At 40.8% G+C, this 19,983-nt stretch overlaps 2 protein-coding genes across 3 annotated transcripts in view; one reads left to right on the top strand and one right to left on the bottom strand.

Annotated features, from left to right (window-relative positions):
* Positions 1-13,960, bottom strand: part of LOC129761839 (uncharacterized) — a 111,193-nt gene extending 97,233 nt beyond the window's left edge. The window contains exon 1 of one of the 2 annotated variants that reach the window (XR_008740482.1): positions 13,860-13,924. The gene's annotated coding sequence lies outside the window, so the exon portion shown is untranslated. Of the gene's footprint in view, positions 1-13,859 lie in introns of both variants that reach the window. The other variant, XM_055759628.1, reaches the window with a different exon arrangement.
* A 2,178-nt stretch (positions 13,961-16,138) lies between these two features.
* On the top strand, positions 16,139-17,304 carry LOC129761640 (uncharacterized). Its single transcript, XM_055759375.1, has 4 exons — positions 16,139-16,318; positions 16,442-16,638; positions 16,705-16,739; positions 16,811-17,304. Exons 2-4 carry the CDS (start codon positions 16,454-16,456, stop codon positions 17,302-17,304), a joined length of 714 nt encoding a protein of 237 aa, XP_055615350.1. The 5' UTR covers positions 16,139-16,318; positions 16,442-16,453.
* The last annotated feature ends 2,679 nt before the right edge of the window (positions 17,305-19,983 follow it).

Here is a 19,983-nt window from a genome sequence, read left to right as displayed (position 1 = left end):
ATAAGCTGAATTTGTCAAGTTCATTCGTCCAGCGGACCAAGCAGCGGGAGGGCCTGCGTACATAAAAGGTTCAGAAGGCTCCTAACCGCGACGAAAGGCAAAACATGGTGGGGAAGACGCGAGCCCGGAAGCTGTACACCGAAATGCTGACGAAGCCGCATTGCCTGATAATGGACGACGAAACCTACGTCAAAGCGGACTTTCGTCAGCTGCCGGGCCTGTTGTTTTATCTCCGCAGAGGACAAATTCAGCGTTCCGGAGGAGATTCGCAAGCAGAAACTATCCAAGTTTGCCAAAAAGTACATGGTGTGGCAAGCGATCTGCTCTTGCGAAAAGCGGAGCGCCCCCTTCGTGATGACCGGCACGGTAAACGGGCAGGTTTACCTTAAGGAGTGCCTACAGAAGCGCTTACTACCACTATTGAAGCAGCACGAGGGCCCGACCATCTTCTGGCCGGATCTCGCTTCGTGCCACTATTCAAAGGACGTGTTGGAGTGGTACGAAGCCAACGGGGTCACCTTCGTGCCAAAGGAAATGAACCCGCCCAACGCGCCGGAGCTTCGCCCAATAGAGAAATATGGGCGATTATGAAGCAGGCCCTCCGGAAGAATCCAAAAGTTGTCAAATCGGAGGCGGACTTCAAGAGAAAATGGATTTCTGTTCAAAAAAAAACTACAACCTGACGTTGTACAGAACCTTATGGACAGGGTAAAGAGGAAGGTGCGAGCATACGGACTTGGGCTCGAAGTATGAATAAAAAGAAAATGCCAAAAGTTGTTTAATAGTTTTTATTTTACTGTCTAAAATTTTCAAAAGGATCGGTCTACTGGGCGAATTTCTACAGCGTTTTTTCCGTGATGCAATTTGATGGGACACACCCTTTATTAGTAGGGTGTATAATTATGGGAGGTACACTCACTCTTCGGTCCGTATTACCATATGGTTTATGGTTATATTTTGTTGTGGTTTTTCTAACCGTAACAACTTATTGAAATAGGTGCAAAAAAGTGAAGTGGGATGTAAGCGTAGTGGGAACGTGAGTGTAAGTGGATACGGGAATAAGACCTATTGATACTCGAAAATCAGAAAATTCGGATTTCTTCATCAATTTCGAGTGTCGGCTGTGCTCAGTGACATTATGCTCTCATATGTATTGTTAATAACACTGATCGCGTAAAAACTCCAAAGCGGAATTACGAATTTTACGTTGTCAATTTTTCGTAAATTGTGAACCTTTGTTCAAGATTTTCAACGACACATTATTTAATGGATATTTTCTCGCCGAATGGTATCTTCCGTCAGACACGTTTATCAAAGCACATTCCCGTCTTCTCGCCGACAGCTTGATATATCTTCATTCCCGCGTACATTTGGGCACATACCAAGTTGCGGTTTTTATTTTGCCATTCCGCTACAAATTAGCCAATTCGTGTTGACTCCTCGATGTGATGTTCCTCCGATGTCATATCGCGCATAAGTATTCAACGCGTCACGTCCTATATTAGATTCCAACTTGACATGAGCAACACGTGTTTTTACCGGCGTTTCGTCGCGCATACCAAATACTACCCATCCACACGAGCTGACCCACGACGGCCTGGCGATCGACGATTCCCGGCGAGGTCCTGAAGTTTAGAGTACAGAATTTCGAATGCTAAATTTATGAGCCTTTGATGAGCGAGCGCCAACCGAAGCAGGGGCCTGTGCACGACCGTCACTGTCACCGAAGAACGATCGAAGCAAGCGCTGAAGTTTTGATTAATTTCTAAACTCGGCCCAACTCGGCTGCGACAGGAATAATGAAGCACACGCGAGCTCTTCGGGCATTTCGTCCGCGCGCTGGTCGTCGTTTGTCGTTTATTTATGAGTTTCGATGATGATTTTTCACTAGAATCGAGTTTGCGACGAGAAAAATTATCAAGCGACCATAATTCAACCGCACAAAACGTGAAGGCGATGACAGATTAAGATAGCGCACGCAGCCAACGCAAGTTTGACGGATCGCCCCCGCCAGATGACAGCTCGACGGGGTCAATGTATGCATTTGTTCATTGGAGGGAAGAATGAACATCAAAGCCCTTACTAAATAGTGTGCCAGAATAAATGAATAAACGCCACAACAAACATAAACGATTCCACAATTACCTGTGTCCCCGCTGGTCCAAACACAGGTTCCCAAAGAAATTTGCATCCCGTTATTCTTTTTTAAACGTAACCTACCTTGTTATTGTTTTTTTTTCTCTGTGGTCCCTCTCTTAGCGACATTTATTGAATATTAAAATTTATTGATTTTTCCTCCATCTCCTCCCTCCAACCGTCACTGTCATCGATACCTGGGCGAATGACAGCGCGACACTGTCATGCTCGCTTTGGGTCCCAATCGATCCCGGATCGAAACGGCGCACACGGAACGCTCTCATCGAGAGATCGTATCATTTGAATATAATTTTTCCGCTCGATTCTCCGTTGCATCGAACGTACGTTCAAGGAGGTCGATCAGACCCGATCGAAGGCGACGATCGGACGCTGCTGATAATACGGTAATGTAATATGATGTTGCATGGTATAATACGAACATGTTATGTTCTCTCCTTCTCCCGGAACATTCGAGGTTCGTAGTGCTAAATGATCGAATATCGGTGAAAAGTGTAGCTTTTCTACTCCCGACAGTGACGATTGTTCAAATAACGATTGTCCTGAAAAAATTGGGGTCAAAAGCCTCGAAACACCATTCGTTAGTTAACCGTAATTTTGGGCATCGGTCCAAAAGGTTTTGTTTTAAATTGATAGAAAAGTGGTGGTGAAATCCAAATACAAAATGTCCAAAAATTCATGCAAGGTATTGGATGAAAAGCTCGCGTTTTCATCAATACTAAATCAAAACATTTTTAGATATTTTTTCTGACACCGTCTGGAAACGATTAGAGCTCTAAACGGCGAACACGAAATTATTGCGACACCGAAAATGTCATGCCAATTTTCTTATAATGTTTAGAATCAAACCAAAATTTTAGGGTAGTTTTATACATATATTTACTTCAAAAATCAAAAGAAAAGTTAATCGATGGAGCCTTGAGTGTAAAATTGAACGCATTTTCGCTTGATGCCCTCCATCAAAGTCTCTACAGTGTCATCCGGTACCAGTTTCTCAGTTTTTTTCCATTTTCTTAACATGTCCTTCTCGTCTTTGACTGTCTTCTTGCTCTTCCGAAGTTCCCACTTCATTATTGCCCAGTACTGCTCCACCGGGCGCAGCTCCGGACAGTTTGGCGGGTTCATGTCCTTTGGAACAAAATGGACAGAATTGGCCTCATACCACTCCAGGACACTTTTAGAATAGTGGCATGATGCCAAATCAGGCCAAAATAGCGGAGCTCCTTCGTGCTGCTGCCAGAACGGCAAAAGGCGTTTCTCGAGGCACTCAGATTTGTAGATCTCGCCATTTACTGTGCCCTTTGTCACGAAAGGCTCACTCCTCAGTCCGCAAGAGCAGATGACCTGCCAAACGAGATATTTGGAGGCGAATTTCGACATTTTCTTCTTCTTAAATTTGTCGTCCACGTCGAACTTGCTCTTGCCGGTGAAAAACTCCACCCCCGGAATTTGCTTAAAATCGGCTTTTGTATACGTTTCGTCGTCCATCACACAGCAGCCATATTTTGTCAGCATCTACTCGTAGAGCTTCTGTGCCCGAGTTTTAGCCGTCGATTGTGCCGCTCATCGCGGTTTGGGAAGTTCTGTACCTTGTATGTATGTAGTCCAGCTCTCTTCTTTGCATTCTGGACGTAGCTCTGCGACATGCCGATCTTTTTAGCCAAATCATCCTGGAACCGCTTCAACACTCTGGAGACGGTTGAATGGTGAATGTTCAACATTTTTCCCAACTGCCGGTGCGACAGGCAAGGAAATTCCAGGTGTTTGGAAAGAATTTGTTCTCTCGACTCGCGTTGGATCACCTCCATTTTCGCTGAATCGAAAAACACGACTTCGAGTTTGACAGCATGTAGACAATACACATCAATGAGAAAATGTGCAAAATTAGGTTAATGTTCACCCAATGATAAAAAAAGTTATGCCCTGTTGAATGTGTCGCAATAATTTCGTGTTCGCCCTTTATTAACACTTCACGGACCGCTCACGAGATTTCTCGTTTTCGCGTTCCTTCGTTTCGGGCTTGTCTGAAATTAGCAGATAAAAGTTTTTGTTGCGTGCAAGTTTCTGTTCAACGTCTTGGTGGATTTAAGGAGTAATGAATTATTTTAGTTGAAATAAATTGATTGTTTATCAAGTAACAACCTTCAAAATCATGCTCATTAGATAGAGAATTGAATCATTCATCTTTCTGACAACAATTTTTTTTCTTGATATTTATTTGCCTGAAGATGGATAAAAGCATCCTCTATCCAATGAGTATTATCTGAAAAATTGGTTTGGGTCCTTTCAAATAACTGTTTAAAATTTTCTTTAATTAAATTAATTTCCTCCATACAAGTTGTATAGGTTTTGGGCTATAAATTTTCTTAGACCCTATTCCGAACAATGGAGATTTTGCTAAAAATAGATAAAAATATTCTATATCGAATAAGTACTATCTCGAGAATGTGTTTTGGGTCCTTTCAAATATTTTTTTTTCATTTTTATTCAACATAATTAATTTGTTCCATACAGCTTGGCCCATAACTTTTCTCAGACCCTGAATAATAAATTGAACAGAAACTTGCACGCAACAAAAACTTTTATCCGCTGAACTTTCATCTGCTATCTTCGCATCAGGAATGCCAGGTTTGAAGACATGTCTTCATTTTGAAGACATTTGACTTACTGTGAAGACATTTGATTTTGCGAAGATATTTTAAACACATTATAAAATATGTGAAGACATTTCAGTATGATAGCGTACGTGGGTTTTTGAGGGATATCATTTCTATGAAATTCTAACTGTTGGCCGAAAATATTGTTAAAAGAAGTAGTGTTTTTGTCTCAGCTTCATTTGCTTGCTTTTCCTTATCAGTGTCACTTGTTTACTTTTGTTCTTAGTAATCAACGGAGACTTTTGTCTCTGGGTCATTCATTTGCTTTTTTCAAACTTTTCCAAGCTGAAAATCCATAAACATATAGAGTAAATTTAACAACAAAACGACTTTTACTTCAAGTTTTGCAGAACTTCAAGCGGTCTGAATACATATAGTCTCTAGAAGACATTAGTTCATTTGCGCTCGAAAATTCGAATGATTGTGACATTGTATTTTCATTGTTTTGTGCCTATACTATACAATAGATTAACCTAGATCTTTCAAACGATCACTTCACAATTCGAAGGTTTTCCGGTTACGAAGCGTTTCAATAATTAGTTTTATGGATATGGGTTGAGTTACAACCAAAACTTCAAAGCTGAAATGATCAAATTGTGTTATCACAGTTTCGAAGAACTGGGCCTACATTCACTCAATCAACGGTTTATCAAGCCAATTATCATTTTTAAACTTACATAATTTAGCTCGCAGTTGCGCAATATATCCTTTGTTCACAAATGTAAGTTATGAATTTTAGTTTCCTCAGATATGATTGTGAAGACATTTGAAGACATTTTTCGTTCCATGTGAAGACATTTGAAAAAATCACCTGGCATCCCTGTTTCACACATAGAGGCGAATGAACTGTAGAGTTTAAAGCCTCTTAAAAACTTGCAAGCAAAGCAAGCAAATTCACACAAGTCAAAACGTGCGGGCCCAGGCGTAAAGTCTGCTTCATTTAATATTGGAACAAATTCTTTTGCTCATTGTGGCGCTCCTAGTGGACGGATTTGGAAACTTTTTTCACCCACGTGTCGGGAAATTCATTACCTTTCACCATGTATTTATGTCATAACACCAAACGATAGCATTTTGTAAACAACCGTCATGGAAGCCGAACGGAGAGATAAAATTGTGCACAGGTTTCTTGAAAATCCATTGTTGTCGGCATCTAAGCTAGCTAAACAGCTTAAAATGCCCAGAAATACCGTATGGCGTGTTATCAAGCAGTACAAGGAAACATTGACGACGGCTCGGAAGCCGCATTCGAAGCGTCGGAGTGGAACTGTCGACCGGAAACTGCGTGGGAAAGTCATCAAGGCCGTCAAGAGGAATCCCAATCTTTCAGACCGCGATTTGGCCAATAAGTTCCAGGCCGCTCACAGTACGGTGCGACGAATTCGTCTCCGGGAAGGAATAAGGTCATTCCGAGCCAGCAAACAGCCAAATCGGACGCTGAAGCAGAACAATGTGGCCAGAATCCGTGCTCGAAAGCTGTACGACCAAGTGCTGACCAAGTTCGATGGATGTATTCTGATGGACGATGAGACCTACGTGAAGGCGGACTTTGGGCAAATCCCAGGTCAAAAATTTTATTTGGCGACGGCTCGGGGGGATGTACCTGCAAAATTTAAGTTCGTGTTTGCGGATAAATTCGCCCGCAAGTACATGATTTGGCAGGGGATATGCAGTTGTGGACAGAAAACCAAAGTCTTTCTCACTGACAAGACAATGACATCAGAAGTCTACAAAAAAGAGTGCCTACAGAAACGGATTCTGCGGTTTATTCGTGCCCACGACCGTCCAGTAATGTTTTGGCCGGACCTCGCAAGCTGCCATTACAGCAAAACGGTTATGGAATGGTACGCAACGAACGGGGTCAGCGTAATACCGAAGGACCTCAACCCCCCAAACTGCCCCCAGTTCCGGCCGATAGAGAAATACTGGGCAATCACGAAGCGGAGGCTTAAGGCAAAGGGAAAACTTGTTAGGAACATGACTCAAAAGAAGAACTGGTGGAATCAAATCGCCAAAACGGTGGACGAAAAGGGTGTGCGCCGCCTAATGTGCCGTATTACGGGAAAAGTACGAGAGTTTCTTCGAAACAGCAATGAATAATTTTTTAATTTTTTTTTATGAAAGAGTAAAGAAAATGCTACATTTGTATGAAAAACAAATTATGAATTCGTTAATAAATGACTGAACTACACGCAATTGTTTGTGTTCCAATATTAAATGAAGCAGACTTTATGTCGTACAGATTTCTTCCCGTTCCTTAAAGTGTTAAGAGTACGCGAGACAAATAACTCAATATATCACTGGGTCGATTAGTTTTAGAGGATTTTTCTGGGTTCCCTGATCAGGTTAAATTTAACTCAATACTAAAATTGAACTCTATATTATATGGACTGCACAATTGATCTTACAGGTTTTACAGATAATTTCTGCCGCTTGCTGTGATCAAGGATGAAAAACAAGAGCGCATGATTCGATTCACGATTAATTGTTAACTGCACAGAGCGCGCGCGATCTGTACAAACTGCATCTAACGATGGATCCTCTCCCATCATTACAAAATGATCTTCTCTTGGTAGCTCTGAGTTGACCAATGTATTGCTAGACTGAATCTAGATCGGATAATCGAGTTACTCTCCTCACTCGTACCGTTCGCAGCAGGAATTCGCTCCACGAGAGTGAGTATCTTTATCGCGTATGATTTACGATTCTCGCTCTCTCGTCCGGGCGTTCAATTTTCCTCTCCGATCTCGTTTACTATGATTTCTCTCAGACTCAACGTCAACTTGGAATTGTACCTAAAAAAAAGTCCAAACGATACACCAAATACGGATCAAACCAATGTCGGCTGGAACGGAAGGCTGTTTTACACGACTATACTATCAACATAGCCACTGGGGCCGTTGTAAAAAAAATGTGAGAATATTACACCACATTATAAAATGAAGTTAGATCTTAAAAATATACATGGAATATGTTTTCTAAGAGTAAAAAGGAAAGCGTAGATGTGAATCTGTATTTTTTTCACTTTCTTCGGACCCGAGGGAACAATCGAATCTGCGAGATGCAAGATGTGGTGGCTAGGTTAGACTTTGATTACACATCCAAAATCTTTGTTTTCCTCGAAGCTATCGATGTAATCATCGATATTATCTCAATCTTACAATATGCCCGCTATTCTTGATGAAAATATGTCATCCTACTAACCTCTAGACGTCCGCTAGTAATCAGTTTTCCATCGTATGAACTGTAGAGCACGCGAAAATATGGATATACAACAGAAATAAAAATAGAATTTAGAATTTGGCATTTTTGAACCTATGTGAGCTTATGAAAACAAACGAATTACTAGGAAATATGTATGATAAATGGGATATAAATGGGTGATGATGATCCGCTATCACAGATCTGGCAAAATGTTGGATGCTTTGTTTTTAACTTCGGGGAAAAATGATGCATTCAAAAAGATTAAGTTTAATTTTTGAAATGTTTTGTTATCTTGAGATTGGCTCACCATATTGAACATTAGTAAGTTCACTATCACAAAGCTTCGGTTATTCCGGGAGACATTTGAATATATTTCTTCTGATCATTAGCAGAGCGGGTAATGACCTTCGATGCTCCCAATTTGGAGACATTAAATTGACGTTCATAACTTCCAGCTAGAATTGGGCGATCTTGGATCCATATTTAGGATCGATCTTTTCCTCTCCGATTTTCGATTTTTTGGATCGATTCTTTCTACCCCAAAAAATCGCGAAAATCGATCTTTTCGATCTATTTGACCGTAGAAAAACAAAAAAACAGGAAGTGGGTTATATCTATGGTAAAACCGCAAGGGTGACGTAGGACTATCGTTGATTTAGAGATCATTTGTTTGATGTTGAATCTAAATCCATTCTGAATGAATGAATAAATGAATATTTGGGAGACTTCGAAAACGAGAGCGTTATGTTGGAGGCATAAGGTTTTATGCATCCAATATAGGATACGAAAAACCTTGTTCTGAAGAATAATCTTCAGAAGCTAACCTGCTAACTGTACTTGATTGACAAATCACAAACCCAAATGTATTATATGGATATTTTGTGGATAAAAAACATTAAAATAAACTCTTTCACATGAATGGATTTTGAAATTCCCAGAGGAACTGGCAGATTATTTTCAGTAACGATTAGATATTTCCACATTTTCCTCGATACTGGAAGCCCACCAGTGGTTAATACTAACTCGATAACCACCTGTTAATAGCACTTGATTGAAACATATTTGGTCACAGTTTTACATGGATAGAAAACATTAAAATAAGCTCTTTCACATGAATGTATTTTTAAATTCCCAGAGGAACTGGCAGATTATTTTCCGGATCTTTCTCGATGCTGAATGGCATCCAAACGGAAAGAATTCCGCGCGTGTATATGTGTGTGTAGCGGCTGCTTCGAGATCTTCCCGGGGAACTGTTTGTGGCATCACTCTCCTCCTGATGGATTCCCTTCTGGCCTAAGGTGCACAAACAGGCTCTTGGTGACACCGTTCATCCGCGCTTTCATGATAAACGAAGAGCTTCACCACAACAGCGACAACATGCTCCAATCGCTGTTCAATTAGAACTGAGTGGATTTCCGAGCGCCGCTCGCTTATATACCGATTGGTGATTCAATAGCCTGTTTTGAAAGCAATTTTAAGACTATTGAAACAAGTTTTTGGATCAAAAAGTAACAAGTATAGAACGCGTAGACATTTTATCTTTCGAATGAAGTGTTTATCATACCATTTCGTTCAGTTGTTTAGGAGCTATTAACGCTCAAAATCTCGGTCTCCGGCGTAACGCTTTCGTTTTCGAAACTTTGATTTTACACCCCGGTATAGAAATGAAAGACGTAGACCTACGTCGAAAAAATCAGTGGACATTGATTTCAATCTCATTGAAAACCACATGAAAACTTTAGTGATTTAATGAAATACTTCTCGGATTCGACTGAATTTAAAGCGTATTAACTGAAATTCGAGGGGCGTCATATGTCAAAATATTTCAAGCGCAATGTGAATGTTCGGAATTATTTAAATCTTAAAATCGATTTTGGGCGGGATAAGATTCTCTCGAATCCGCAATTGCACCGATCTGCTGTTTATTGGACGGTAGACGAGAGCTAAATAAAAAAAAATAGAATAACTCAAAATCCCACAACGAGTGTCATAAGATATCAGTTGTTCGTAGGTTGTGCAAAGTCCGAACAAGTTCGAACAAGATATACATAATGATATTGATTATTTGTAGCTTGCACTCACGATAAACCTTGCATAGTGGAAGCAATGCTTCGAGAGTGCGGGCAACAGGAATTTCTCTTTATTATTGTTTTCTTGAGATCTCGGTAAACTTGGTGAGTATTCTCTCTGTGTACATATGGAGAGTAAAAGAGCATCGCCTGCAGATGGTGATTTTAAAACACCCGATTAGAGGTATATACTTATTCATTGATCGTTAGAAGCGATTTTTTACCATCCATGGTTGTGATGTAAAGGGTGTGTCACATCAAATTGCATCACGGAAAAAACGCTGTAGAAATTTAATTTTTAGGAATTATATCTTCAGCTTTCGCTTATAATCAGATAAGAGTGTATAGATCACGTTGGCCATGCTTCACTGTCAATTTTTCGTAAATTTGGAGAAATGTCGTCGAACGAAAAAGAGCGTCGTGAATTAATCCTGTGCACTCATTTCGAGAATCCGGAGTTGTCACATCGGGACATCGGTAAGATGCTGGGAATCGTCCAATCCACGGTCAGCAGAGTACTAAAACGATACTTCGAGAACCTAAACATCGACCGGAAGGTGAAGAACGGCAAAAATGGATGCTCCGTCAGTGAAAAAGATCACAAGCGCGTAGTTAAGCAGTTTAGACGTGATCCGAGAAGTTCAGTCCGGGATGTCGCCAATAAGCTGAATTTGTCAAGTTCATTCATCCAGCGGACCAAGCAGCGGGAGGGCCTGCGTACATACAAGGTTCAGAAGGCTCCTAACCGCGACGAAAGGCAAAACATGGTGGGGAAGACGCGAGCCCGGAAGCTGTACACCGAAATGCTGACGAAGCCGCATTGCCTGGTAATGGACGACGAAACCTACGTCAAAGCGGACTTTCGTCAGCTGCCGGGCCTGTTGTTTTATCTCCGCAGAGGACAAATTCAGCGTTCTGGAGGAGATTCGCAAGCAGAAACTATCCAAGTTTGCCAAAAAGTACATGGTGTGGCAAGCGATCTGCTCTTGCGGAATGCGGAGCGCCCCCTTCGTGATGACCGGCACGGTAAACGGGCAGGTTTACCTTAAGGAGTGCCTACAGAAGCGCTTACTACCACTATTGAAGCAGCACGAGGGCCCGACCATCTTATGGCCGAATCTCGCTTCGTGCCACTATTCAAAGGACGTGTTGGAGTGGTACGAAGCCAACGGGGTCACCTTCATGCCAAAGGAAATGAACCCGCCCAACGCGCCGGAGCTTCGCCCAATAGAAAAATATTGGGCGATTATGAAGCAGGCCCTCCGGAAGAACCCAAAAGTTGTCAAATCGGAGGCGGACTTCAAGAGAAAATGGATTTCTGTTAAAAAAAACTACAACCTGACGTTGTACAGAACCTTATGGACGGGGTAAAGAGGAAGGTGCGAGCATACGGGCTTGGGCTCGAAGTATGAATAAGAAGAAAATGCCAAAAGTTGTTTAATAGTTTTTATTTTACTGTCTAAAATTTTCAAAAGGATCGGTCTACTGGGCGAATTTCTACAGAGTTTTTTCCGTGATGCAATTTGTCATTCAGTGTGTTCTTTGTGCAATTTCGTTGGTTCAGGCAAATCGCGGAAAGTAACACCCAACATTATATTTAGCACATGTTTTGGCATCCCGATTTATTACATTTATTACAGCCTAAAAATAACAGAAACTGCGCTACTCCCCAATACTTGTTTATCATTTGTATAATATATATGCTATTTCAATAGAAGATCAATTTGAGCGAGCGAAACAGAAGACACATTGCAAATAAGCACGTGTGAAAGCTTTTCGTATAGTTTGCCAAATACACGGCCCAGATTGAGAAAGATATAGATTCTCGTTTATGCTCTTCTTTTTCTTAAAAAAACACTTTCCAACTTCATTTTATAATGAGGTGTAATATTATCACGCATTTATACAACAGCACCAGTAGCTTTGTGGATCGAATGGTCTTGTTGAACAGCCTTGAATTCCATCTGGCCTTAGTTCGATCCTCGTTGACATCGTATGGACTTTTTTTTGGTACAACCCATAAACAGATGAAAAAAAAGTCTGCTCCCATACATATAAACATTTTAAAGCTTTTGAAACAGCTCTTTATTTGCTCATTTGACTCTTCTGCACACGAAAAAGCATTATTTTTGGCGAGGATGAAATGGCTAAGTTTTGCTGTGCACATTATAACGCTTGCATTTGAAAAATGGACAATTTTTTGATGACGATAAAAAAAATACAAAAGATAGTTTTTGTCCCATTTCCCATCAAACATAATTTTATTGACCATGTTACAAGATGGGACGTAGCTGGGGGACTTCCGTAGGTTTGGCGCACTTCGGAACAACATCTATCTTCAAGTAGTTCATCGCTTTCAGCAACTTCTTCGCGTAGTGGGCAGGGGCCAGATCCGGCCACCACACCACACCGGATGATATTTTTGGATAAAGGAGGTTACTTCCGGCAGGTACTTTGTGCTGTAAATCTCCCGGTTCACCACAAGTCCCGAACGGAATAAGAGCGGCTTTGACATCCTCTTTTCGCTGATGGTTAGTCACAGAAGTGGAGTGGAGTTGGTGGAGGACGTTGCTAGCTCCCTGCCGGTCGTTGCCATCCATCGTTAAATGCGTCTCGTCGGTCATGACGACCGCGACGTTCCGCTTCGCCGGAAACATTTCATTCCCCCTCACTTTCAGCCTCTGTTTCTGGGTCATTGCTTGCTGTTGTTACACGGCCGGTCTTGATTTACGTTTCCACATGATAATGTCCATCTCCGCTTAGGTATTTGTCTGGCCAGTTGCTCCGACCTCCCGGGCCAAATCCCGGACTGTTTTTTGTCATAACTTCCGCAGTTAAATTGATTACGACGCGTATTCTAACCTATCCATCCACGACAAATGCTCATCATGTCAACTCCAAATGAGTTAAAAGATTTATTTCTGTAAAACAACACGGATTCGTCAAACAAACGCCAGTATCATCAGTGAAATTAAAACTGCAGCTATCGGTTACGGGCTATTTGTTTTCTAGAGACGGCATGAGCCATGTCGTGAGCGGTTCAACACAACCAGAAAATTGAAACAAGCCGTAAAAAAGAGGAAAACACACCAACCACAACCACAACAAAAAAAAACTGCGAGACACACCATAAAACCGACCATAAAACAGACCCCAAACGATATAATGAAAGAGAGATGTAAGACTAGAATGCAAATTTCTTTTCCCGGCCCGGCCCGGCCCCGCTGGCCTTGTCTGAACCCAAGCCGTCGTCAGCTGCGGCCGTTTAGATAAGAAAAATGCCACCACAATCTAAAATTGAAATGAAACTCGCGCGCTCGGCCTCCGGTCGCGGCTAAACGGTCGATTGACGGATATACAGAGTCCGGAATGATGGGACCCGCCGCTAGTTTTTTACCCCAACCTCACTCGCACTCTGAGGCAGATTTTCAAAGTGATGAATGAAATTGCTCGTAGAGAATGTGTTTTTATGAGACGCGAAATCAACGTAAACAATTACGTTGAAAAGGTCGTGAACTGTATTATTTTGACGCTATGCGTTCTTGCCGAAGATGCAAAAGCTTCTGTAAGCGAGGAACAGTCCTTTTGTACATGCGTTATGGCGACAATAAGTACCCGTGATGTATGACATCTCGTCACCCTCTCTGAGTTTATCGGATTGCGAGAAGACAAACACAAATTTCGAGTCGTAAACTGCTGTTTGGTTAACTGCAGTTCGTATTTTCACTTGCCCATAAAGCATTATATTTTTATCAAACACATAAATTTCACTAACCTTTCGAAACTGAATTAGAAGAGTTACAATGTTTGGGGCGCACTGTTTTTCCGACCACTCACGCGGTGTGGGGTGAAAACATATCAAAAGTGACAGCTGACGGTAATATCAGCGTCAAGTTTGTTTTCGCCTTCCGCCTACTTGGTTCGCTTCGGGTCATACATACCTTCGGGTGGAATGAAGTATCCTTGCCGGGCGCATAATTTCTTAAACAAATAGATTTACTAATCTCTACGCGGCCACCTGCCAAAGGTGAGGTGCCGAACAAGGGAGGCACACACAAAGGTTGAACACCGTTTGGTTGATGGAACACGAAATAATTGTGGGCTTCGTTTATTTGCCCTGGCGTTCATTTCAAATCAGCAAAGTGCAATTTGATATGCGTGGAAAAGCCAGCCAGCCAGCCAAAGTCCGTCGTCCTTGTGCGTTTGTGAGGTTATGCATCCGAAGTCCGACTGTGGGTTTTAGTTTGGGCTGCAGTTTCTGGCATGCGGTGCACAGAAAATAAAACGTACAAAAAATGAAATGTGGGATGTACGTTTATACGAATGAACACTCTTTGAGTGGAAGAAACAAAAAAAAACTATTAAAATATATATATTTCGTTCTGCTTCCCATAATAAGAACAACACGACGCGCCCGTTATGGCGGTCGTGAGTGTGAGCTTTGTGTTTGAAAGAATTGTCGAGGAGGCGCGGGGATGAAATTACTCTCGGATCAAATTTCCTGCCAGATTTATAGCTCATCATACGGTTTATGGGTCCGGAGGAAGACCGTTTTTTTTCGATTCTGCAGATGTTAATCAGTGACTTGTCAATGGAAACCGTCGGCCATTAGACGACCAGTTCCGATGTTCGCCGGAAGATGTCACACACTGTAACATCCGCCGTTCCTTCCTACATTCCATTTTTTTTTGCTGAGACCCAGAATGATACATAATTTCCTTAGCTGTGTTATTTGTTTCCACGGTATCAGCACTAATGGAATTTGACGATCGTTCATCATAATTTACCATCTGCCGGGAAGAAGGGGGCCAGGAATGGAATGGGAACGGGATAACGACACAGCAACGAGCCAATGCATGTGCTTTAATAATTTAATTTAGCCGAGCAGAGCGAACAACTTGGACAAAAACGAAAAAAAAACGAGTTAAAAGAAATGTTAATTATTTACAGCTCAATGCGTTTATGAATTTATAATTCGGTTGGTTTGCTATTCGCATTCGGTTGGTTTGCTGATGGAAATTAAAATGAAAAACACACACGGAAGAATTCACGGTTTCCTCTCACTGTTGGAACTCTGATAAGCACATTTCATTTGGCGAGAGGTTTTCAGGTTTTGATATCATTATTACTGTGGAATGCCGGGGTGAATTAATGTCGTTCCGGTCAAGTGACGACGGCTCGATTATCCGTCTCCGGATTGTGCATTTGGACGTAAACTAATCGAAAAACTATATATTGTGAACATCAGTATTCGCTTTAACATGAATTTGCTTCAAATGCTTCACCTTAACAGTACAAATTGCCTCTGGATCCGGCGCAGCGGGTGCTATCTGTGGACGGCTACAATAATCACGAGCTACAATGCCGATCGAAATCGACTTTTGCACTCTGAAATCCGTTCGGCTTGAATTTAATCGATAAAATTTGCAGATGTGGTAACACATTAAACAAACGTCGAAATAATTCATACGTATTCATGAAGTATTTTACTCTCTATTAAATTAACAGGACCGTTGGCAGTTTCAAATTGTAAAAATTCGAATGAATATTTTTCGAATCGAACTTTTTGATGTTGACTTAAAAACGGTAGTCCTAACCTTTACTTAACTATTTTTTTTAATCTCTAGCATTATCGATAATACAAAATATTTTTCAGATACATTTGTTGTTCAAGATTTTTTCAGCACTTGCGGAAAATATGTTACTTTATCAAATAGAACACATATTTTATAAGGAAAAGCTGGATGTCATTCATAAATTTTATTTTCAAATGTTTCTGTTCCACCCGAAAGTCCATTACCATTTTCGTTTTACGCAAACAAAACAATGCCACCAATGTAGAATTGCGTGGCAAGGTTGTCACATTTGTACAACTCGATTGGTCTCAATCGGCACAAAAAGCATCAGTATCGGAACGAAGTAAACTTGTCATATCAATGGCGAGGTATGATATCAATGTCCTGAAAATATTCGCGTCATCGAAGGTACGGTGTCGCCACCTATGAAAGTTTCGCGTGTGAGTGAAAAATATGTAAACAAACCGTTGCATATTTTCTCTGTAATTAATATATTGATTTCTCGAAAACTTGTACCGTGTTTATCTTACAATTAGTGGAAATTGTTGAGAAATAGTTTTTCTTAGCTGTTTCGATGCTCCGAACCAAAATTTATTGTCATTTAGTAGTGAAAAAAAGCCGTTGAAGTACACCCTCTGTCAATCTACCTGCGAGAGAGGTAAACCGAATTAATGAAATTTAATATAAAAATATCCGCTTAGTGTTCATAAAATACCTAAAATACAAAGATCTGGCGTCTATTCAATCAGTGCTCTAATATTTTTCAAAATATTTTCCTTAGAACGTGTGAAATATGGACGTCAAAAGCTGCGCAAATTGCCCGGAGAACATGCAAGTCGGACGAAATTTGCTTGAGGCTGACTCCGAACAATCTGCAAAATTCAAAAGCCGTATTGTTTGTGTCGTCCCCGGATGTAAGCAGAGATATCGCCCCGGAATTTCTTTTCATGCCTTCCCTCCGAAAACGGACAAATCGCGGTATCTAGACTGGATCCAACGACTACGGCTAAAGATAGAACCTACAAAAACCTCCCATATTTGTAGCCTCCATTTCACCGTGTCGAACTTCTACTCTCCAAGTATGAAGTGTAATACACGCCTTGAAGCAATAATATTATAATTTTTTTTATTATTATTTTACTTTTTACAGCAACAAGCCGTGCCACTGATCGCTTAATTCTTAGGCCATCAGCAGTTCCCGACTTGAATTTGCCACAACCTCCCATCAGCGAAGCCAGGAAAAGACTTATTGAGGGCCGTGCTGAACGTGCTGCAAACCGTGCCAAAGTTGGGGCAGCGATGGACCAGAGACATGATACACCAAACCTTTCAGATCTTGCCATCGATGCTGAATGTGCAGATCATCCCAAAGTCTGTGTTTCTACAGTAGAGAAAGCAGTTCAGGTAGACACTACGGATTTGGATAAACTTAAAGTCAAGCGTATCTCAGCGATTTCCTTTGGAAGCGATGACGATCTTGTATCATGGACTGGACTTACATCAAGAGAAATGCTCGAATCTATTGTCAAAGCAGTGACTCTCGTGAAGCAGTATCGTCAAAAGCCTAAATCTACAGTGAAGCTAGAAGAGGAAATACCGGATTCCTGCACAATAGACATGTTAAGAATATATTTTTTTAAATAAATAGGCCTTTACTAAAGTGTTTCTTCCCTGAAACTACCTTTATTGAACAAGTCGTTTATTAGTAGCCTCTTGATGAGTTCAAAGTAATTCCTTAAGCACAGAGGCGAATTAATTACTTATGATTCAAAACACGTTATTGTGCATTTTGCACCAAGTTGGACTGTTTCGGCCTTTTCCATAAGTGCGAAAATACGAATAAAAGTGCGCTCTAACATCGAATCATGTTGGTGTCTTCAGCGCACTTATTCTTCGATTGATAACGAATAAGTGCGCTGAAGACAGCAAATCGATTTGATGCAAGGTCGCACTTTTATTCACATTTTCGCACTTTTGAAAAAGTGTGAAACAGTCCAACTTGGTGCAAAATGTGCAATAATAAAGAAATAAAATAAAACATACATGGAGAAGGAGATTTTCGTACGAATTTTTATTGTATGGGGTTCCGAGCTTGGAGATGATGACTGGAGGTAGGACGAGAAAATACTGAAGCCTTCATCGTGAACTTCTTCAACACCAACTATTAAAAGATGTTCAGCTTTGAATACTCTTTCGCTTCGACGATTAAACGGCTTCCACCCGCAGCGTAATCGAACTCCTGATAATGCATGAAACAAGGTCACAGAAAAACACTTATAAGTTAAATTTAGCTTAAGCTACGGCAAATTTTTTTTCACTGCATAAGGAAAACTCATTTTCCAACCGTTTGGAAGATAAATTTTGCACACAATTATTAATTTTTATTAAAATTTAGTATCCTGAAAGTTTGTTTACTTTTTCACAAGTAAAGACAGTGTCCTTTGGATGCGGTAAGAAAACGTTTTCCCCTGCAGTAAATTTATGTGATTTCACTAAATAAGCATCCTAGAGGATAGTTCTTTCGATACATACTCACCATTACGAAAATTTCAGCAAAAATCGTTAAAACGGTGCGTTTAAAAATCACATTCTTTTTGCAATTCTTTGTTGACATTCGCTTCACGCACACAAGCTGTCAAATTCAGCTTCGTAGTCGCGAATAGGTAATGAAGATGGTACAGTGTTTTTTAGCGACATAGTGTGCGCTGCCAAAAATTATTTTCAATGTTTGTGTTTACATTTAATTACCTATCACATCCCTGTGAAAACGTCATTTTCAGCAATTTATTTATCAATTAAAATATACATTTTTGGGAGCTCCCGGTGAATGTGAGTATAATGTGTCAGGGTGCAGTGGATATTTGTGAAATTTCGTTGAAAAAGGCGAATAAAAGTGATATTTTGGCGTCTCATTTCCACTTGAAAATCCTTGCTTGCTTCCTAGGGTTCGTTCGGAATTAGAATCATCTTCTGAATGTGGTCTTTATTCCGGACATCTTGCATTATTGAAAATAATCGTTTATTTATCGTATTGTTATTTTAATGCTCTCTAGGGATTGCAGATCAATTTACTTACCTTCGTTTTCGTTCATTTAGGTTCATTTAGGAAACACAAATATAATAATTTTAGTCTAACCAATTCAGGAAATTCATCAAACTAGCACCTTTTGGCCGATTTTTCCACCGCAACAGTCGTATCCGTAGTCGGAACAATCTCCTCTACTGATTTAATGTAAAACTGAAGCCCCGGCAGCGTTCTGGGGTCCTCTTTGACATATATTCCGCCATCCATCAAGATGCAGTGATTGGGATTATCCAGAATACGTTCAGAAAGCTTTCAAGCCCTCGTCTTAGTACGATGTTGCTGTTCCGGACTTTCAGCTTCTTGTAGGTTTCCAAATTATGTCTCTTCTTAATCCGCAGGATCACGACTTTCTATTGCAATCCGGGATCACTAGAACCGGGTTTATGACTACTTCTTGGCAGATCCTCGATTGTCATTGCCAAGTTACCCATTTATTCGTTTCACACTTTGGTCCTTTTCGCGATTTGATTCCGAAACGTTTCCGTGAACGTTCAACAGTTGTTCGGATGGTTCAGAGGACACGTCATAAACTTGCGATCGGAAGCTGAGGTTGAAGGTATTGAGAACAGTTGAAGTGAACCCCTGACTCTTAGACTACGACATCGCCGAAAAACATAACTCTAACCGAAGTACCATCCGGAGAATCCGTACACGAGAAGGTTATTTCCGTGCCTGCAAATAACCAAACAAGACGCCGAAGCAAAATTTGGTGGCAAAAAGACGCAGTTGTACACGTACGTGAAAATGAATGTTGGACAGCTTACAGTTCTGAAATTATACAAGGCCACTGCCTGAGGAGATGTCCCTAGCAAATTTAAGTTCTTTTTCTCTGATAAAATTGTCAGAAAATTCTCAATGTGGCAAGGGATTTGCAGCTGTAGACGGTAAACCAATATTCTCAGGTCATCATTCGAGTGGCTCTCAAAAGCGCAGTTCGTGTTTCTCGAAATATATTCTTCTATGTTGTGAGCAGTGTTGCCACATTTTCATCTGCACTGGAAGGGCTAATTTTCTTTTATCTGTCCTTTAGATGTAGGGCTACGCCTTTCATTAAGGGTGCCAAATCGGAAAACAGGTCAAGTTTTTATTAAACAAAGTTAACGCGAATAACTATTTTAAGTGCAAACGGATTTTGATGATTTACATACTTAATGAATCATAAATACCCTCAGATTTGTTAAATATGCTTTACATTACAATCCCCTGGTGTGTAAATGGCTTAATATGATGAAAACTAG

This window comes from Toxorhynchites rutilus, chromosome 1 (assembly GCF_029784135.1).
Source record: "Toxorhynchites rutilus septentrionalis strain SRP chromosome 1, ASM2978413v1, whole genome shotgun sequence".
Classification (NCBI taxonomy): Eukaryota; Metazoa; Arthropoda; class Insecta; order Diptera; family Culicidae; genus Toxorhynchites; species Toxorhynchites rutilus.
This window is presented reverse-complemented; position numbering and strand designations above follow the sequence as displayed.

Coding starts and splice junctions, on each gene's coding strand:
- LOC129761640 (XM_055759375.1), top strand. CDS start 16,454: ATGGACGTCAAAAGCTGCGCAAATTGCCCGGAGAACATGCAAGTCGGA. Junction 16,639..16,704: donor CCGAAAACGGACAAATCGCG/GTATCTAGACTG, acceptor CCATATTTGTAG/CCTCCATTTCACCGTGTCGA. Junction 16,740..16,810: donor GTCGAACTTCTACTCTCCAA/GTATGAAGTGTA, acceptor TACTTTTTACAG/CAACAAGCCGTGCCACTGAT.